This window comes from Euprymna scolopes, chromosome 27 (assembly GCF_053919585.1).
Source record: "Euprymna scolopes isolate OS-2025 chromosome 27, ASM5391958v1, whole genome shotgun sequence".
Classification (NCBI taxonomy): Eukaryota; Metazoa; Mollusca; class Cephalopoda; order Sepiida; family Sepiolidae; genus Euprymna; species Euprymna scolopes.
In genome coordinates, this window is record NC_136508.1 from 69,913,392 (window position 1) to 69,926,743 (window position 13,352).

General features: G+C 34.4%; 1 protein-coding gene across 4 annotated transcripts in view; it reads left to right on the top strand.

Annotated features, from left to right (window-relative positions):
* The first annotated feature begins 855 nt into the window (after positions 1–855).
* The window catches only part of LOC145248910 (uncharacterized), a 90,156-nt gene continuing 77,659 nt past the window's right edge, over positions 856–13,352 (top strand). For all 4 annotated transcript variants that reach the window (XM_080110691.1, XM_080110693.1, XM_080110692.1 and 1 more), the window contains exon 1: positions 856–906. In XM_080110691.1, coding sequence (XP_079966817.1) covers positions 861–906 — 46 coding nt within the window. In that variant the 5' untranslated portion in view covers positions 856–860. The remainder of the gene's footprint in view (positions 907–13,352) is intronic.

Sequence of the window (13,352 nt, forward strand, 5' to 3'; positions counted from 1 at the left end):
TACGCCGAACGTTGAACGAATTGAATAACTAAACTATACCTCACCCGCCATACTCTCCAGGCCTCTCACCTACCAACTATCACTTTTTCAAGCATATCAAAAACTTTCTGCGTGAGATATTCTTCAAAAACCTAAGAGATATCGTTCAATGACTTCATCGCCACCAAAACGCAAGATTTTTATGTTACTGGTATAATTTTTTTATGTTACTGGTATAATTTTTTTTATGTTACTGGTATAAATACACGTGTTTTGCGTTGACAAAATTGTGTTGATTCTGCTAGTGTTTATTTCGATCAGTGAGTTCTTGTTAGGCCGAGATATGTTCATCTGAATAAAGGTGAAAAACTACAAGAATTTTCATGTCAACCTGATTTTTTCGTGTCAACCTGACACCTTACTCCTGTAGTATTATAATGTAGTATTATAATGTAGTATTATAATTAAGTATGGCATATATATGTAGTATTATAATTAAGTATAACCGCAAACAATACATGTTCTTACATGTTGCTGATGAAATCTGCTACGAATAATGTATATTGTGTTTGCATTTATAAAAATGTGTGTGTGTGTGTGTGTGTGTGTATGTGTGTGTGTGTGTGTGTGTGTGTGTGTGTGTGTGTGTGTGTGTGTGTGTGTGTGATAATGATATCTGAATCACTTGGCACCAGGAAAAAAATTTAGAATTAATTACCTGAAGGACGATTATTCTGCGCTTTTGTATGAGTTGTATTTATTTGTTTGTTTGTTTGTTTGTTTGTTGTTTTGTTTATTTATTTGCTTTGTTTTGTTTTGTTTTTTCGATGTGGATTTGATCTTTATTTTAACTCACGCATTTTCTCACACAGACGGGCGCCATGTTTGGCACAGGAAAATCACGAAAGAATAAAACGACAAACACAAGTAAGAAAATAAATCGTTAAAATAATTACACAAACTTGCGATTCTCATAGAATAAATTAAGAATCGGCTTTGTTTTTATTTTTTGTTCAGTTTTATTACGTGGCTCGTCAAACCGTTCCCTAAGTTGCAATAACAATCGAAAATTCAACCAGCATGGAGAACCGACATTGTCCTGGAATGAATGAGGATTAACGAATGTTTCACCTTCCCATGTTTTATTGTCACTGGAATCGGTAAAATCGCCCATTTTTCAATCCTCCCCGCAATGACTTAGTCCACAATACATTGTAGTCTACTTTGCACTGTAAAGAACCTACTGTTGGTTTTATAAAAAATATTTTTATATATATAAAAGCTTGAATTTAAGTTTAAAATGCAAATATCCAGTATAATGGTGCCATTGTACTCTAAACAGAACTAATTATTTCGAATGCGTTCCTGTTATATTAAAGAAGCGGCTGTTTATTTTATATGCCTACATTGAGCCTATCTGCTTTATCGTTATTTTCATGGCAAATGCTCAGCTGAAATTCAATCCATTGTCCCCCCTCGCCAAACGTTCACGAATAACACTCGTCTAGCCACAACCACTATCAATAATTTCCCCCACACTTTATTTGTGCCTAAACCTAAATACAGATTCCATGAACAAAGCTTCTTTCTTAGAGCTGCACGCATGTGGAACTCTCTTCTGATTGCCTGCTTTCCAGCTGACTACAATCTGATTGTCTTCAAGTTCAATTTAAACAAATTCTTAATGAACTGTCCCCCTAAGTAATCCAATTTACAAAATTCCCACTACTTATGTTTATTACGCCATAATAACATTAGCCCTTATCCTCGAGTGGTCGTCGGACCTTGATAAGTGGTGATTCCTGTGTAAATAAAATCTACTTTTCAGTGATAATAACTTGAATCAAAGTTTAAAATGCAAAAATCAAGTATCATGGTTAAATTGTGCTATACATTCATTTCGAAGTCGCCTCTGTCATATCAAAGAGCCCACTGTTGATTTTATATGCCGAGTCGTTCTGTTTGTCCGATAATAAAACTTCTCAGATGCACTTCTGATGTTAGGTTGTATAAGGCGTTAACTTTAGTCAAAATTGTCTGTTCTTTCTTTCATAAGATTTTTTTTAGATTATCGATACTTATCGAAGACATTCCAATACAAAACCTATCTAAAACCACTGACAGTCAAATAAAGTACATTTGTGTGAAATTAAAAAAAAAAAAAATCGGCCTAACCGTTTTCGAGTTCGTGGGGAACGAACCCACAGACACATGTACACATACACGCACAAAGTTTATTTTATATAATAGAAGATATATTGGAAACGATTGGCATTTATTAGAAGAGCTGACAAAAAAAATGGTGAATAAATAAATCTACAACTAATAAATGTTACCAAACGCAAACTAAGTTACCCTTTTGTTTACCTACTTCTGTCTTCCGCCTTCGTGTTTTCTGTATTTTAACGGATTTTAAAATGTGTTCTTTTAATTCAAAATATTAGTGCAAAGCTTGTCGAGTTTGAACGAAAAAAATGGTGGCCTCTTTAGAGTCATAGTCTAGCTTCGATAATCGCTCAAAAATTGAGAAGTAAACAAAAGACTGATAGAAACACATCCAATAAGTGTCATCAACCGCGAGAAACTGTAACTGTCTACCTATATTTTGTATATTATATATATATACATATATTACGCCGGCAAGAAAGTTCTTGCGGGATTTTAAATTTTGATTTCAAATGCTGTATTTAATATCTTTACTTTATATACCATTTTAAAAAGCTGGTTTCGCTCTATCTAATCGTTTATATTACAATCGTTTAAAACAATTATGTCTTCTTATTAGAACGTTGAAACAAATTCGCACAATTTTATTATTTCAATCAAACTAGGCCGAAAAGTTGCTGAAACAGCTCGCAATATCAACGAAGTCTTTGGCACCAGTAACCACAACTGAACGCACACCACACTGGTGTTTTAAGAAATCTCGTTGCGGCGACGAGAATCTTGAAAATGGTGAGCGTAGTGATCGGCCATCGGATATTGACAACAATCAATTGAGAGCCTTACCTGAAGTAAATCCACGCACAAGTGTTCTAAACTTACTTCTGATTTAGACTAACATATACGACTATTTTTAACCACTTGAGAGCGATTGGAAAGACAAAAGAAAACTTGATAAATGGCTGCCTTATGAATTGACTAATAACAAATGGATAAAATAGATCAGAAAATTGAACGAATTGAATAACTAAACTCTGCCTCACCCGCCATACTCTCCAGAAATCTCACCTACCAACTATCACTTTTTCAAGCATATCAAAAACTTTTTGCGTGAGACAGTCTTCAAAAACCTAAGCGATATCAAAAACGCCTTCGATGACTTCATCGCCACCAAAACGCAAGATTTTTATGTTACTGGTATAATTTTTTTTATGTTACTGGTATAATTTTTTTTATGTTACTGATATAATTTTTTATGTTACTGGTATAAATACACGTGTTTTGCGTTGACAAAAGTGTGTTCATCCTGCTAGTGTTTATTTCGATCAGTGAATTCTTGTTAGGCCGAGATATGTTCATCTGAATAAAGGTGAAAAACTACAAGAGTTTTCGTGTCAACCTGATACCTTTGTCCTGTAGTATTATAATGTAGTATTATAATTAAGTATGACATATATATGTAGTAGTATATTTAAGTATGACATATATATGTAGTATTATAATTTGTGTGTGTGTGTGTGTGTGATAATGAAAATATCTGAGTCACTTGGCACCAGGAAAAAAATTTAGAATTAATTACCTGAAGGACGATTATTCTGCGCTTTTGTATGAGTTGTATTTGTTTGTTTGTTTGTTTGTTTGTTTGTTGTTTTATTTGTTTATTTGCTTTGTTTTGTTTTGTTTTTTTCGATGTGGATTTGATCTTTATTTTAACTCACGCATTTTCTCACACAAACGGGCGCTATGTTTGGCACAGGAAAATCACGAAAGAATAAAGCGACAAACACAAGTAAGAAAATAAAACGTTAAAATAATTACACAAACTATCATATCAAAGAGCCCACTGTTGATTTTATATGCCGAGTCTTTCTGTTTGTCCGGTAATAAAACTTCTCAGATGCACTTCTGGTGTTAGGTTGTATAAGGCGTTAACTTTAGTCAAAATTGTCTGTTCCTCTTTTCATAAGATTTTTTTTTAGATTATCGATACTTATCGAAGACATTCCGATACAAAACCTATCTAAAACCACTGACAGTCAAATAAAGTACATTTGTGTGAAATTAAAAAAAAAAATCGGCCAAACCGTTTTCGAGTTCGTGGGGAACGAACCCACAGACACATGTACACATACACGCACAAAGTTTATTTTATATAATAGAAGATATATTGGAAACGATTGGCATTTATTAGAAGAGCTGACAAAAAAATGGTGAATAAATAAATCTACAACTAATAAATGTTACCAAACGCAAACTAAGTTACCCTTCTGTCTACCTACTTCTGTCTTCCGCCTTCGTGTTTTCTGTATTTGTACGTATTTTAAAATGTGTTCTTTTAATTCAAGATATTACTTCAAAGCTTGTCGAGTTAGAACGAAGAAATGGTTGCCTCTTTAGAGTCATAGTCTAGCCTCGATAATCGCTCAAAAATTGAGAAGTAAACAAAAGACTGATAGAAACACATCCAATAAGTGTCACCAACCGTGAGAAACTGTAACTGTCTACCTATATTTTGTTTCACTTTCGATTTTCAAGGGGTTACCGAGGTTCAGTTATGGCTGTAAAGAAACTGCCGTTTTTTTTTTTTCGTTCTAACTCAACAGTCTTTATACTATTTTTATTTTCATTTAAAAAAAATACAACAACAAAAAACTAATCAAGATATTTAGAAAATAACAGTTTGCCTTTTATTTATTTGTTTTATATTTTTCTTTTTTGTTTTGGGAGGAGGGACAATTCTGATAAGTGTCCCAAGTTATATATCGTAAACAAATAGCTATTTTTTCGTCGACTGGGTAATCGTAACTGGCCTTAAATTATTTATGCACAATTATTCGCGATGGACTAATGAGATTTTGAACGCGTCTAGGCGATTTCGTTGCCATTGTCTATATAGAGTGGGTATGTACTTCCCTCTCACCAGCTTCTAATAAGTGAGTGTATTCTGATTTAAAAAAATACCTTTGTAGCCCCATCGATAATTCCCAGTATTAACAATAAACTAACCTCTTCTAAAAGAGATATGGTAACGCCTGCAAAGTTAGTTCTCGTAGGCCTGCACTAAACAAAAATCATCACCTACTTAAGAGTGACACAGACCCTGATTGTCGAAGATGTATTCTAATTTGTTTAAACAAAACCTTCTCAGGTTACATCATTCCCGGAGAACAATAATATAGAACTAGCAGGCCGCATAGCGTTGCCCGGTCGTAACGCTTAAATGTGATATTTTAACTTCCGCAGATTACGCATTTATTATTATAGAGACAATTTTCTATGGAGTATCACAGTGAACCTAATACATAGTAGTGATATTAAAACTATATATATATATATATATATATATATATATATATATATATATATATAGTGTGTGTGTATGTGTATTACTTTTTTGCGCATCTCTTAGTAACTTGAGCTTTAAAACTCTATACTGGTTTTCAATTTTTTTTTATCGAATATTCTCCCTTTCTTCTAATCCATATAAATGCCAACCCCTTCAATTCTCCTTTTCTTTTACCCTTAATCAATTCCACTTTTCGTTTTTTTCGATTAGTATACCTATAAATCACCTTTGATTTACTTAGCTTTAAATACCAAGTGCTACATTTGAGAATAAATTATTCCCTAAAGTAGTTAAATATATCTATCGTTTATTATTTTCATCCACTTTACAATATTGACTCAAAACCTTAAGTGCGTGTGGACAAGCACTTAAGGTTTGAAGGATATTATTTTTTGTTTTTATTTTTGAAGAGTTCCAAGGGGAGACAATTCAAAATATACTGTTTTGAAGAATGCCAAATTTCTTAGTTTATACTTTTGTAATGATTATATCAATTTCTTAGGAAAGTTTAATTTTGTAAAATTTTGTAATTTATCATTTTAAGTCATACATTTTATTTTTATATAACGATCACTTTCCTTAATTTCAGAATTAATACTTTTAGAACGACTGTTTATTAAAATGTTTGTTTATAAAGTCATACATTTTCAAAAGCATTCTATTTTGTCTTGTTTTTTAAGTCGTACATTTTTATTTAAATACAAAAATTTCCTGTTATAATTTATTTCGAAATTCTGATTATTTTATAAAAGCTAAACCTTTTTTTTATTATAATTCAATAAATGTTCAAATACTGTTTCATTTTGCATTATTGTTAGTATAGTGTGTTTGTGTTGCTTTAACGAACATGTTACGTGAAAGAACGCTTTGAATTATCCCCACCGAAAGTAAAAAAAAATGTCATCCGAGCCTAAAGTGAACAGGGGCCAACCCTGATGTTTTAGCAACTTGTAGCAGGTGCAAACAACGATTTCTGAAGTCGGCACGTTGTTATGTTTTATTGATTTTGATTAAACAGTTTTATCACAGCTTTCTTATTGACAAAGGTTAATGCAAACTGGCGAACAGCCTTTTGATATATTCAACATATGTAACGCGAATTTCATTTTACAATCTGCAAAACAATGTCGAAAACTTTTTTATGATTTTCGGCACATCGGTCGGACTGAAAAGATCTGAGCGTCAAGCACAATTTGTGTCTGTTTGACCGTGTGTAACGTACGCATGCCACAATTTTTTCTTTTCCGACGAAATAAATGTAGCATTATATTTGCATGATCGATTAATATTATTAAATGCTATGTAGAGGATAATATTCGGAGAAAATGTTTTAATAAAAAATATTTATGTTAGAAATGAAAAGAAAATTAATTTTCATTACTAACACAAACACGCATGTTAGAGAGATAAAGTGTATACGCGGCAGACACATCGCAGTCGTACATATTTATTTAAATAAAAAAATTGGCTGCTGCAATTTATTTCGAAATTCTGATTATTGTTGATACGTGTTGATGACGTCATTAGAAGGAGGATGTTTTTTATAGGTGGGTCAGTTAGTGGCCAGGGTTTGAAAGAGAGAGAGAGAGAGAGAGAGAGAGAGAGAGAGAGAGAGAGAGAGAGAAAGAGTCGAGCCGACCGCTTGTAATGGCTCGAAGCACCCGGGAAAACAAGGTGCCAACGCCTATCAAATGTAATGACCAAGCGTTCAGCTTTCCAATGTGGAAACATCAGTAAATAAAGTTGCTAAAAAGACACCCGAGATTTGTTGATTCATTGGGATGAATCTCTTTTGCAGCTTTCCGTCAAACAAGATCAAAGATGGACCAAATATTAAATGGTCAGAGAAATGTGATCCGTCCCTTTTTGTTATAAATGCTATATATCCTGTTTAGACACTCATCACGAAGATCATATATGCACCTTAACATATACACATTATATACACATGTAAGCGGTTATACAGACTCGTATATCTATACAACACAAAGTCATAATAACATTTATCAAACTATTCTATTGCTTGAATAATATTTTCCTCATCATAAAGCAGTGCTTTATGAACATACAACATTCAGATATTTCCATTATATTGTGAAATAGTAGCGCCACTTAAGTACCTGTTATCGGTATACTGATACCCCGTTGAACTCGAGTCTTGACACGTTGTTCTGGCTCTAGGAAAGGGTCAGGCATGAAAACGCGCACAACAGGTTCAGGGATAAAAGAATATGTTGCACAAGACAGTAAACACAAAGAAATGTTGTCGGTATGTTTCGACATATTAAGTTGGATCGTGTGTAGTACGCTTTCCTTCGATAAAATTTACCTACAACTCTGCATGAGTTAAAATATCGTATTTAAGCGTATTTTATCATTGAGCTACGCCAGGAAAAAACACTACTATATATTGGGTACAATATAATAATCAGTATAGAATTAGCTCTATCATAATAATTATGAAATCTGCATGGAATTTTGACGCATATTTTACGCCTGGGATACGCCAGGCTGCATGCTAGTAGATCCATAAAATTAGTAGTTGATGAAGAATTCCGAGTATTATACTATCGAAGCTGGCATACCTTAAAGATTTATTTTGAGGTCTAAATGTCCCCCTGATTTTTATTATCTTCCAAATGATATTCTGCGATTATTTGTTGACATCGACGCAGAGCATAATTCCCTATGGCTACACTTCGACGAGCATTTATGATCAAAATACTGTTGCTTCTCCATCTGAGAGGGAACCCGCTATACTATAGAGGAAAATATAATGTTGTTTTTCTTAACTACTCCGTTAACCATCAACGTTCAGGTTCTTGTTTTCTTAATCGAAATGAGCGACCATCCCGGATGTTTTGCTAAGCTTCTTAGACTAACTTTCACTCTAGATATAAAATATACCAAACCGGTTGCTAATGATAGTGGAAAAAACTGTTAGATTATTCTACTGATCAAGAAAGAAAGTAACTCTTCAGGTAACGTAGAGGTCATATATGTCTGAAGATCCTGTTCAGAGCACTCTTTCTAACTTTCATAAAATACTAGAAGGCCGCCCGGCGTAGCCTGGTCGTAAAATACGCATAAATATGATATTTAATTTTTGCAGATTTCGCATTTATTATTATTAGTGTCAATCTTCTACGGATTGATATATTGTACCTAATATAGTAAAAATAAAACGAAAGAAACTGAGACAGGTGCATGCGAGTATTTTGTTTTTCTAAACAGTTCACTTCTTGTAAGTAAAAAACAAAAAATGTGCTCGAGCTAAAATCAGCACCAACATCTAAATACAGTGAGTCAAGTATGGTAACCATTAGGCCAACTTGAGACGATCTTTAAAAAACGTGTTCAAACCTACTTATTCTTAACATAAGAAAGCTGTCATTTGAATGTTTGCGCATGTGCAGTCTTGAAAAATAATATCCGATGACCCGCCCCCACATACCAATGTTTCAATTTTTAACCATTAGCGGCCTCTTTTTCGGATAAAGACCGCTTAAAATGTTTCCCACATATCTGAATACGCTATATATCAAATTTCAAGTCAGTAGATTAAAAATTCGTTGAGTATATAGGTTGATAAATTTGTAGAGGATAAAGAAAGGTCGCTTGATCTTCTAATAAAAATGATTACACCGGATAGCAGAAATATATAATACCACCAAATATACATTTATTTACTGTAATGTTATATTAGTGAGAAACAGTTTCATACCGTTACAAGGTATAAAAATAGTACGTGCGTGTGCGCAGCATGTGAGTTTTTGCAGCAAATACGGGAGCGTCGCTCTTATGCGTCTGAATTATTCTGTGACTAGGAAAAAAGAGAGACAGAAGATAAAGCAGGAACAGATGTAAGATGGTAATGCTCTCTTGTGGCAAAATCGGGTTGGCCGAATCAAGCGGCGATAATTATATTTACCTTGTTCTCAGAGGTTTTGTCTCTGTGTTCGCTGTGTGTGGAAATGCAATTCCCACAAATGTCCTTGCACACACATTCTCTTTTATATCTATCTATCTATTCTATTATATATATATAAAAGTGAACATGTATTTTTTTTTTACACAGTGATCACCACTTATCAAGGCCCGGAAGCCACTCAGGGATAAGGGTTATTGCAAAGTACATTACGTTAGTGTGGAGGTTTGATTAAGTGTTTACTTAAGGGGGCGGTTCATTAGGAATTTGTTAACGTTGGACTTGAAGACATCCAAGTTGTAGTCCGGTGGGAAGCAGGCAGACGGAACAGAGTTCCACAGGCGTGCAGTTCTAAGAAAGAAGCTTTGTTCATGGAATCCGCGTTTTGATTTAGGCACAGATATAGAGTGGGGGAAATTTTTCACAGTGGATTCACCTAGACGGGTGTTTTTCGTGAAAGATTGGCGAGGGGGGACCAGGGATTGGAGTTCAGACGAGCACCTGCCATGGAAATAACGATAAAACAAGGATAGGCTTGCAACGTCTCTTCTGTGGGAGAGAGGTTGCAGGGTAGAGAAAAGGGCATCCCCCACTAAGCCACGAAGTCTATTTTGTACTCTATCAAGGTAGGATAGGCTGTTTTTAGCAGCTCCTGCCAAGATATAGCAACAGTATTCCATCCTTTGACGTACTTGGCTATTATATAGATGTGTGTATCTGTGTGTCTGTGTGTCTGTGTACATTTCCCTACGCAATAACTCTGTCAATTTTTAGTCTACGGACTCTAAATTTGATATACAGGGTACTGAGATTTGGGAAAATCGATGTGATCGGTTTTTGGCCAGAAATTTCGCGATTAAGGGGTCAAAGTTCAAGGATTTGACCTTTGAGAACTCTACCAACCTCCTCCGACAATTTTGGGTCCACGCACTTGAAATTTTAGATATAGGTTCCTTGGACATGTATCTAATTAAATAATATCATTTGAGCCCAAAATAATCAATTTTAAGGGGTCATAATAGGGGTCAAATTAAAAAAATTAACCTCTGCGGTCTCTTCCAAATTACTCAGACAATTTCTGGTCTAAATATTTAAAATTTTACATAAAGGGTATTCAGAGATAGGGCAAGCTTTTTTATCAGCTTGGGTCGAAAATCTTTAGTTACCAATATATAAATGCATGTATGTATGTCTGTTTGCATGTCTACCTTAGACTTTCAATAGAGGGGACGAATTTTACCAAGATCAGTATCGTTTTTAAATTCGACCTTTCATACGACAAATATCGATAAAATTGGCTAAAAACATTAATATTTTCCCCTTCAACTAGACACAGGGGGGGGAGCCACTTTTTTCGCCGATATTTTTTAAAGTTATCCTCTCCTTTAGATTGTCTAGCCTTAATTTTTATAAATGTCGCTCCCGGTTTGGCGTAGGTCGTAACAGCATAAACGTTAGATTTTACCCCGTTCTTTTCTTACTTTTCGGTACGGGTTTGAGCCTGCCTTCCTACTAGCACTTTTTTTTTTGCTCAACATGCACATCCAAACACCCGGGCAACGCCGGGCTGAAATGCTAGTATATCTATAAAAGTGAACGTGTCTGTGTGTGTGTCTATCTGTGTATATTTTCCTTCACAATAACTCTGTCAATTTTCAGTCTACAGACTCGAAATTTGATATACAGGGTACTGGGGTTTGGAAAAATCGATGTGATCGGTTTTCGGCCAGAAATATCGCGGTTAAGGGGTCAAAGTTAAACGATTTCACCTTTGAGAACTCTACCAAACTCCTCCGACAATTTAGGATCTAAACACTTGAAATTTTAGATATACATTTCTTGGGCATGGATCGAACTTAATAATTTGATCTGAGCTCAAAACAATAAATTTTAAGGGGTCATAATAGGGGTCAAAGTTAAAAAAAATTGATCGTTTTTTTTTTTTTTTTTTTTTTTTGCTCAACTTACACCTCCAAACACCCGGGCAACCAGAAATTGTCTGAGTAATTTGGTACATTCGATATTCATCTTTTAAATGTGTTTCATTTTATTTCAGTCGAAGTTCTCAGAAATCACCCCCCACACTTCCTTGGTGCTAATACTTGATCTCTATATGAGATACATAGATATTTGAATAATCCTTTGAAAATTATCCTTAGTGTTTGAGATGCCTCAAACACTGAATTAGTAAAGCAATTAAGAACATTATCTTCCTCTCCTTAATTGACCATTTAAATATTTTATTGCACATATTTTTATCGTCTCGTGTCTTTACTGGATTCGAGGATAAAAATTCAAGTCTAGTCTGGATAAGTATTTAGTTCCATCCTGTTACTTATGTTGAAGGAAAAAAGGGCTCGAGCTGAACTCGAAACTAAAACCTAGACAGTGAGTCAAGTAAAATAACCATTAGGCCATTTTTGCTAAACAGTTCATTTCTTGAAGGGAAAAAAGGGCTCGTGCTGAACTCGAAATCAGAGCCTAAACAGTGAGTTAAGTATGATAACCATTAGGCCAACATGACGCATAATTTGGAGAAAGTGCACCATTCCTCGTAGGAGCCACTGTGGGTTAGCCATACCAATTAGATCTTACTTGTATCCGAATACTCTGTGCTTTTGAATATTAGATCAGATTGTGTTATAAGGAAAAGCATCATCAAACTCATGAACAGAGAAACAATACACATTCGAAGATAGTATCTATGTGGCACTATTTGTTAGGTGCCACTCTCAGCGTAGTAACACAAATATTTTTGCTGGGTGATGAGGCCTGTCAGGTAAAGTTTAGGTAATAGATTTCCCATAATTCCATTTTTACAGAACTCTTTCTCTTTTATCGACTGACCAGCATAGAGTAAGCACCCATATTTTGGTGTGTCCATTGTAAGAGGAAGGTGGGGAGCAACACTTTCTCGCATCGTTATGAAAAAGAAAATGCTTTACAATTAAAAAAAAATTTTTTTTTCAAAATACAATGTCGGGTAAATTTGTTAGCGTAATTATTTTTTTTTCAAAAGCGATATGAAAAAGAAAAACAAGATATTATAGATAAAATTCTTCTGGAGAATGAATGTACGATCCTCAATACTGACAGTATCAATAATTACGAATGGCTTAAGACTTTCACCGAGTCAAAGCTGCCGGATCGAGAAGTTTTTATAATTGGAAATCGCTTCAAACAATATATGAAACCACTTGAAGTAAAAAGCTAACATAAACGAATGATTATTATCACAAAGACAAGAGATGTACCTATTAAACCATTGTTCAACAATGATATAAGCATATTCAACCGAAAAAAAAGCAGATGTTAATAAAAAGAGAACGTACTTTTTATTACTTTTTATAAGTCAACGGGTAATTACGGCTTCTGTAAATATGTGGCGTATATTAATGTCTTTGTGATGAGATGCCTTACCCTGCGATTTAAGACTATTTCAAAGTAAATGAGGAGAATGATTCAAGTGAAAGGAGGAGGGCATCCTCGCATGATCGGTTGTGCTTTTATTTTCTTCTTGTGGAGACAGAATAAGGACGCACGCTATGACGTGGCATTCTTAAACACAGATGACGTCATGACCACGTGCGTGCATGGGTTTTCTAATTGGCGCACGTTCCCGACCCCTTCATAATAAAAATAGGAGGGCCAATCTTTTGGGGCAGATATTGCTCAACTGAAGAACTGAAAAGAGACAACTAAGTTGCACAAGGCTTGACGTGTTACAACAGCAAGTTTGATAAACAAAAAAGAAACATTATTTCTTATTCTTTTGTTGCTGATTACGTTTTCTTTTTAATTTCATTTTCTCTTTTATTTTATTATTATTTATTTATTAATTAATTAATTAATTTTTTTTTGTATTTTGTGTATTTAGTAAGATGCCTCATCGCATTTCTATAAGAGGGCTTTGTCGGTCATTCTGGCACGTGTAAC